Source organism: Mercurialis annua, linkage group LG2, assembly GCF_937616625.2.
Source record: "Mercurialis annua linkage group LG2, ddMerAnnu1.2, whole genome shotgun sequence".
In the NCBI taxonomy this organism is placed as follows: Eukaryota; Viridiplantae; Streptophyta; class Magnoliopsida; order Malpighiales; family Euphorbiaceae; genus Mercurialis; species Mercurialis annua.
In genome coordinates this window covers 10,060,371-10,068,077 of record NC_065571.1, presented here as the reverse complement: position 1 = coordinate 10,068,077, position 7,707 = coordinate 10,060,371, and the positions used below count along the sequence as shown (strand labels likewise).

The window sequence follows — 7,707 nt, the reverse complement described above, 5'->3', positions numbered from 1 at the left end:
CGATGTAAATTCTCCTCCTCGATCTGTACGCAGACCTTTTATAAAAGAGTTTGTCTCTTTTTCGACATGAGTTTTAAATCTTTTAAAAACATCAAAGGCTTCAGATTTTTCGATTAGAAAATAAACCCATAATTTTCTACTGAAATCAACAATGAAAGTGATCAGATACCTCTTTTTGCTGTTAGAGATGGGTTTGATCGGGCCACAGATATCTGCATGAATTAACTGAAGAATTTGCGAAGCTCTCCAATTGCTCTGCTTTGGAAATGGATCACGCTGCTGCTTTCCCACCAAACAGTTTGTGCATAATTTCATCGGGGATTTTAATGACGGCAACCCATCTACCATCTCTTTTTGATAAAGAGTTTTCAAGCCTTTAAAGCTCAAGTGTCCATACCGACAATGCCAAAGCTGCGCCATATCTTCTGTAATTGAGCTGTAACATGTAGACACTATAGGTCGAGATACTGAATACAATTTGAACATTCGATTTGAGGACATTTTTGTATCCAAAATCAAACCTTTATCAGGATGGTATACTTTGCACTTATCATGCTGAAACAGAATAGCCAGCCCTTTCTCTTGAAGCTGTCCAATACTCAACAAATTATTCTTCAACTCCGGTATATAAAATACACCTGTGACAATGTGTATCGTTTCTTTCACCTGCAGCCTAATATTGCCCTTCCCTGTAACAGCCAAGCTTAAGTTATTGCCCAGCTTCACCGAATCTCTAAAACTTTCATCAAGATCGGAGAAGTACTCTTTCTTCCCACACATATGATTGCTACAGCCAGAATCCAAAAACCATACATCCTCTTTATCAGAAGAGCTTGTATCTACATATGCCATCAACAACATCTCCTCATAGGTCTCTGTGTAGTTGGCCTCCTTCTCCTTTGTTTGACATTCCCATTGAAAATGCCCAAGTTTGTGACAGTTGAAGCATTCCACCAAAGCTTTATCAAAGCTTTGTCTGCCTCGTCCCATTCCTCGACCTCTTCCGTATCCTCGGCCTCTTCCATACCCTCGGCCTCTACCTCCGGACTGCTCTCCATGAGAAATCTTCAAAGCATGCTCTTCTTCGACATGGGAACTCATACGCTGCTCATGCACAAGCAGACTACTTTGCAACTCATCAATAGTTAACGTAGTTACATCATTTGACTCCTCAATGGAACACACGACATAATCAAATCTTGAAGTCATGGATCTCAAAATCTTTTCCACTACGGCAACATCTCCTTTATCCTCACCATTTGCTTTCATCTTGTTAGCAATGGTTAGGGTTCGAGCAAAATAATCGTTTACAGTTTCTCCTGCTTTCATGTGAAGCATTTCAAATTCCTTTCGAAGAGCTTGCAAATGTGCACGCTTGACTCGTGTTGTACCCTGATACTTTTTCTTCATAGAGTCCCATATGTCCTTTGCCGTATTCTTCTTGAGAATCGTCTCCAAAACTGAGCGATCTAGAGCTTGAAACAAATAGTTCTTTGCCTTTAAGTCTTTCAACGTCTGCTCTTCAACGTTTTTCTTTTGTACCTCCGTCAGAATGCCATCTGCTGCTGCGACAGGAACACCATTCTCCACTAAGCTCCAGTATTCCTTCGAACGCAAAAAGTTCTCCATGAGCATCGCCCAATGATCATAATGCCCATCGAGTTTCGGTACTGCTGGTTGTACGAAAGAACTTTCGGTTGCCATTTCCTACTTGCAATATTCCTAGAAGACTGCTGCTTCTAAGGTTCAGTAACCCAGCTCTGTGCTAGCTCTGATACCAAATGTTAAGAATAAGAATAGACTTTGAAAGATAAAAGAAAAGAGAGGAATATTGTGTATTATTGAATTGGAACAACGTTGGCTATATAGCCTTACATAACAGACTTAGCTATAAAGAAGCATAAGACTAAGCAAAGAAAAAGACTAAATCAAAGTAAATAAAATCCCATACAGATAGGGATATTATTGATCCAACTAACAAACAAAATCCAACCAAACTAACAAACAAAATCCAACACATACTTCTAAGTTGATAGTGAAAAATAAAAAATAAAAAAATTATTTGATAATTTTCACATGTATAAAAAAAATAAAAAAATTGGACATATGAAATAAGATGTTAACGAAAATATTAAGGATGTTAGTTTAAAGGACTAACTTGTATTGATTCTTTCCATTTTAAGGGCTCTTGTACCAGCAAACACAAAAAGAGTTTAATTTTTGTTATTAAAAATACTATAAGGACTTATTAATATTTTTAGCCACATCATAATTATTTCTCGAACGGTCTAAACAACTTTATTCCAAAATTATAAAGAAAACAAATCCAACACCAATGATAAGAGCGCGTGAACCACATCAACACAAGGAGCGTGGGAATAGCACTTTCCATTTCCTAATAATATCCGCCCTCACAAGAAGAGTCCTGAAATTAGATGAACTTTCTCTTGGCGTATTAGACGGAGTCATCAATACGTGTGTGGCAATCTACCCCCTTATCCACAGGGGCATTCAGGTCATTTGCACCTCCAATCTCCACTATAAATTAAGGGGTCGCGGCTCTCATTCCTTCACAAAGCAATATTCAAAGTATAATATCAGTTTCAAATCCTCTTATTCAAGGTATTGTTTCTCTTTTCTTTTCTCTGTTTTAGTTTTTTAATTCAGTTTTTGTTCGAATTTTGTAGTGATTTTTAGTATGTTTTAATATTTTTGGGTTCCAATCGATTAAAATGTTACGTCTAGGGTTTTGTTTCGATCTTATTTTCGAAAGATCTGCTTATGCGATCTTTGAATTATGTTCTAATTATATGATTTTTGATGCTTACGAAAGGAATTATTGAATTATCGAATTTGTCAATGAAGTTTTGATTTTATAGTTTGTTTAAACAGTTTTAGGATTTGAAATCCAATTATTGATTCTGTAATATACCATATGAATTCTTTGGTTTGATTAAGATTGGAATTTTACATCTGGGTTTTTCTGTTTGTTCTGTTCTATTTAGGTCGATTTTACCTGTTTTTATTTGGAACATCTTTTTAAATTGTGTTTAATTATATGAATTGATGATCGCCAATTTTTTTTAATGATCTGTTGAACTCTCGATTTGATTTTTCTTGTGTATTTTATCTCTTGTCAATAGAATGTTTACGTATGTTTGTAGTTATGTAGCTGATTGATTGGTGACCTGTTTTCTTGATTAGTGTTCTAATCTGGTTGTGCTGATTTGTTCTTGCAGATGCAAATTTTCGTGAAAACCCTGACTGGAAAGACCATCACCCTTGAGGTGGAAAGCTCGGATACTATCGATAATGTGAAAGCTAAGATTCAAGACAAGGAGGGCATCCCTCCTGACCAACAAAGACTCATTTTTGCTGGAAAGCAGCTTGAAGATGGGCGCACCCTTGCTGACTACAATATTCAGAAAGAATCAACTCTTCACTTGGTTCTGCGATTGAGGGGTGGTATGCAGATCTTTGTCAAGACTCTCACAGGAAAAACTATAACCTTGGAGGTGGAGAGTTCTGATACCATTGACAATGTTAAAGCCAAAATTCAGGACAAGGAGGGTATTCCTCCAGATCAGCAGAGGTTGATCTTTGCTGGGAAACAACTTGAGGATGGCCGCACACTTGCTGATTATAATATCCAGAAGGAGTCTACACTTCACTTGGTGCTCCGACTCCGTGGTGGCATGCAGATTTTCGTGAAGACACTTACTGGAAAGACTATTACTCTGGAGGTCGAGAGCTCCGACACCATTGATAATGTTAAGGCAAAGATCCAGGATAAGGAGGGTATCCCACCAGACCAGCAGAGGCTCATCTTTGCCGGCAAGCAGCTCGAGGATGGCCGCACCCTAGCTGACTACAACATTCAGAAAGAATCGACCCTTCATTTGGTGTTGCGTCTGCGCGGTGGAATGCAGATTTTTGTGAAGACCCTCACGGGAAAGACCATCACTTTGGAGGTTGAGAGCTCCGACACCATCGATAACGTCAAGGCAAAGATCCAGGACAAGGAAGGGATCCCACCAGATCAGCAAAGGTTGATCTTTGCTGGTAAGCAGCTTGAAGATGGGAGGACTCTTGCTGACTACAACATCCAGAAGGAGTCTACATTGCACTTGGTGCTGCGTCTGCGTGGAGGAATGCAGATTTTTGTGAAAACCTTGACTGGGAAAACCATCACCCTGGAAGTTGAGAGCTCGGACACAATTGATAATGTGAAGGCTAAAATCCAGGATAAGGAGGGCATTCCCCCAGACCAGCAGAGGTTGATCTTTGCTGGGAAGCAATTGGAGGATGGACGCACTCTTGCAGATTACAACATTCAAAAGGAATCCACTCTTCACCTTGTCCTCCGTCTCCGTGGTGGCTTTTAATCTGTTAATCTTGATGAAGTGAATCGTATTGGGTCTTTTAATATTTTGTTTTGTGGTTGTAATTACTTTTAATTCCTGAACTTTTAAATTTCTGTTTGTGTTGTTCTTTTAAGTACTATTTACTTTAGCTGCAATAAATTTTTTTATTTGCGGTATTTGGCTTTACAGTATGTGGTTTTATTTTATGCTGTTATACAATAATTTGTATTAAGCTTTCTGCTTGCTCTTTTTCTTCAATGTTTTTACATTCGTGTTTAATGGCCTTCTGCTTCTAAAGGGTAAACTTAATGAGATTGGCAATTTGGAATGATATTTAGGAACTTTGCTTGTTTTAACAAACAGAGACATTAAAAACATGAGAAACTATCTGGTTTAAAGTGTCAGCTCTATTTAGATTTAAGAAAAAAGTGTGGGTGTGTTGTAATGTTGTTTGTAAAGGGTGGACTGGCGGCAAGATAGACAGCAAGGGTAGTAGATGAAGAAAAATTAAGATGGGTAGAAAGTAAAAACAAAGTCCACTGTATAGGACCTGCAAAACGGTACTTGTATTGCAATTACCATTATTTGGATGGCTTTATTTTCTTCCCACAGACTTTAAAAATAGACGAGTTTTTATGTTTAAGCTGATGAATGTATGCTTTTGTTTGGTCTGAAATTGTAGCTCAAGTTGATGTATATGTGTGATCTGTATCTATAGCAAGTCCAATACATGATAATAGCAGTTATATAATTCCTTGCTAGTCGAGTAGTCGATGAGAACAATATATTCTTATTAGCATTATTGTTAGACTAACATTCTTACACATCGACATCCAATCACAAAATATGAACCAACTCAATTGATCTACTCTAAAACATGAATAAAATATGTATGTGAGTCCATCCTTAACATGAATAATATGTCGATCCTTGATGGTTCAACTTCAACTTGATTCGATTCTAAATCATAATAAACAATTTAAATGTTCTTGAAAAACATATCAAAGATGAAAATCTGATTTGAATTCTCAAGTTGCTTATAGACTACATTCTCATGGAAATTCCGATCTTTTGATTTGACTACCATGCTTATTTCACTCCCATGCAATTAAATGGGAAAGCAAGATTTAGGAGCTCTTTGGAATTTGCATATGAGAAACCTAATAGACAAATCAAAATCTAATTGCATATCCTGTATTAAATTTATGTTTAATTATGTCATGTTTTAACTACGAAAAGAACAAATCTCTGCTTCATATGTTACACAGAAAAGACATAATTCATTACTTCACATAATACACTGCAAAACATACTCTGATATGCTTAGTTCTAGAAGATCACACAGATCAGTCACATGAGTTGGTGAATGATCATACTTTATTTGTTTATTTATTTATGATCGTGTCATTCGGAATAAGATTCAGCTGATTTCACAGTACTCTTGGCTCAGCCCACAAGTAGACGGAAGGCTTCTGACCCTAGTAATCACTCTCGGCCATTGATGCATCATCACCTCTCCCTGCATTTCCTGATACGCAGATTCAATCGCCGGACATTGGCATTCATCTCGTACTTGCTTCAGTCGACTGCAGCATTGCTCGAGCTGCTGTTTTGCTTCTCCTCCTGAAATTAATTTCCTCATATACTGGACACACGAGTCCAACCCCTGCTTCTCCACTTCCTCACGGCATTGCCCTTCTCTTCCTGTCGGGTTGGTTTCGTCGATCTCCACGGTGGTGATGATGGTTCTGTGGGCGGACGATGCGTTGGCTATGATGATTAGCAGAATGCTGATGAGAGCTACTGTAGGTATGAGTTTTGCCATTTTCCGTCGATGAAGAAGCGGAAATGACAATGGGTTTATTTGTAGGAGATTTTAGAGAAGATGTTTAAAATGGCGAGTCATGCACAAGTCCTTGAGGTGGTTACATATGTATTGGGGTATGGTTTGTGGTTACACCTGCAACACCAACATGCAGATTCTTGTCATAGTTTTCATGATTTTTTTAATCTATCTTCGTAATTCATATCAAACAGAACATGTAACTCAATTTGTATATATGAGATTTTAACTAAGTAAATGGATCATGCCTAATATATTAAATATTTTTATGATTCAATCGATTTAATAATTTTAAATACTTACTATTTCTTTAATGTTTAAAAAGAGAAACTGTATTTCTAATCTTAAATTACAGTTAACTAAGGTTGCTTTTTGTTCCAGTTTTTTGTAGATAAATAATAATTATATTAGACTCATCCACGAGTATGTGGTATGGTAAAGAAGCCACATGGATATCAAAATTTTCCAAGCAATAGAAGGAAAACTCAAATGAAACCTAGTTACATGTTTCCCAAGAAACGATTTAAAAATACAGGAATTAGATAAATAAAAATTTAAAAGTACATACAACTTTGAAAAAACTTTTAATTCATTAACTTGAAACCATTTTATCATTTCCACTTAATTATAAAACTTTAATTCATTAACTTGAAACCATTTTATCATTTTCCACTTGATAATAGCAACCGCAACTAAACACGCTCTTACATATTCTGTCTAAAAAAAACTTGTTAAGGCTTTAACTAGTTTCTTCAATGAGATGAGATTTTGAATACGCTTATGAGTTGCGATGACAATAAGGCACCGGGTCTTGATGGTTTTAATTATTTCTTCTACAAGAAAGCATGGCCTATTATGAAGCATGATTTCCTGAATCTCTTTGCTACCTTCCACTCTACGGGTAAATTCCCTCCAGGTATTAATACTGCCTTTCTTGTCTTGATTCCTAAAATCAAAGGTGCCATTAACCTCTCGGACTTCAGACCTATTAGCTTGATTAATGGAGTTTTTAAACTTCTTTCTAAGGTTTTGGCAAATCGTTTATCTGCTATTCTTCCTGATATTATCTCAGAAAATCAATTTGGCTTTATCAAGGGTCGAAATATTCACGATTGCCATATGATTGCCTCAGAGATTCTGCACATTGCCTCTAGACGCAAAGAGAAACTTTTTGTTATTAAGCTCGACTTTCGAAAAGCTTTTGATTGTATTTCTTGGGATTTCATTCTGAAAATGTTGAATAGAATGGGTTTTAATGAAACTTGGAGAAATTGGATTTCAACTTTTTTTGATTCTTCGCAGCTATCGGTTCTTGTCAATGGAAGTCCTTCCAAGAATTTTACTATGGGAAAAGGGGTTAGACAGGGGGACCCTCTTTCACCAATGTTATTCGTTCTCGCAGTCGAAGGTTTGAAAGCTTTGATTAGTAAAGCTATTACTGATCATCTTTTGGCGGGGATTAGAATAGATGGTTATTCTGAACCTATCTTTATTCTTCAA

The 7,707-nt window shown here is 36.8% G+C and overlaps 2 protein-coding genes across 2 annotated transcripts; one reads left to right on the top strand and one right to left on the bottom strand.

Moving 5' to 3' along the window:
- Nucleotides 1-2,515: 2,515 nt before the first annotated feature.
- On the top strand, nucleotides 2,516-4,540 carry LOC126668064 (polyubiquitin). The gene is made up of 2 exons (XM_050361280.1): nucleotides 2,516-2,622; nucleotides 3,240-4,540. Exon 2 carries the CDS (start codon nucleotides 3,240-3,242, stop codon nucleotides 4,383-4,385), a length of 1,146 nt encoding a protein of 381 aa, XP_050217237.1. The 5' UTR covers nucleotides 2,516-2,622; the 3' UTR covers nucleotides 4,386-4,540.
- Nucleotides 4,541-5,528: 988 nt separating this feature from the next.
- On the bottom strand, nucleotides 5,529-6,295 carry LOC126668065 (2S seed storage albumin protein-like). Its single transcript, XM_050361281.2, has one exon. The coding sequence runs from the start codon at nucleotides 6,187-6,189 to the stop codon at nucleotides 5,785-5,787; it is 405 nt and encodes a 134-aa protein (XP_050217238.1). The 5' UTR covers nucleotides 6,190-6,295; the 3' UTR covers nucleotides 5,529-5,784.
- Between the last annotated feature and the right edge of the window lie 1,412 nt (nucleotides 6,296-7,707).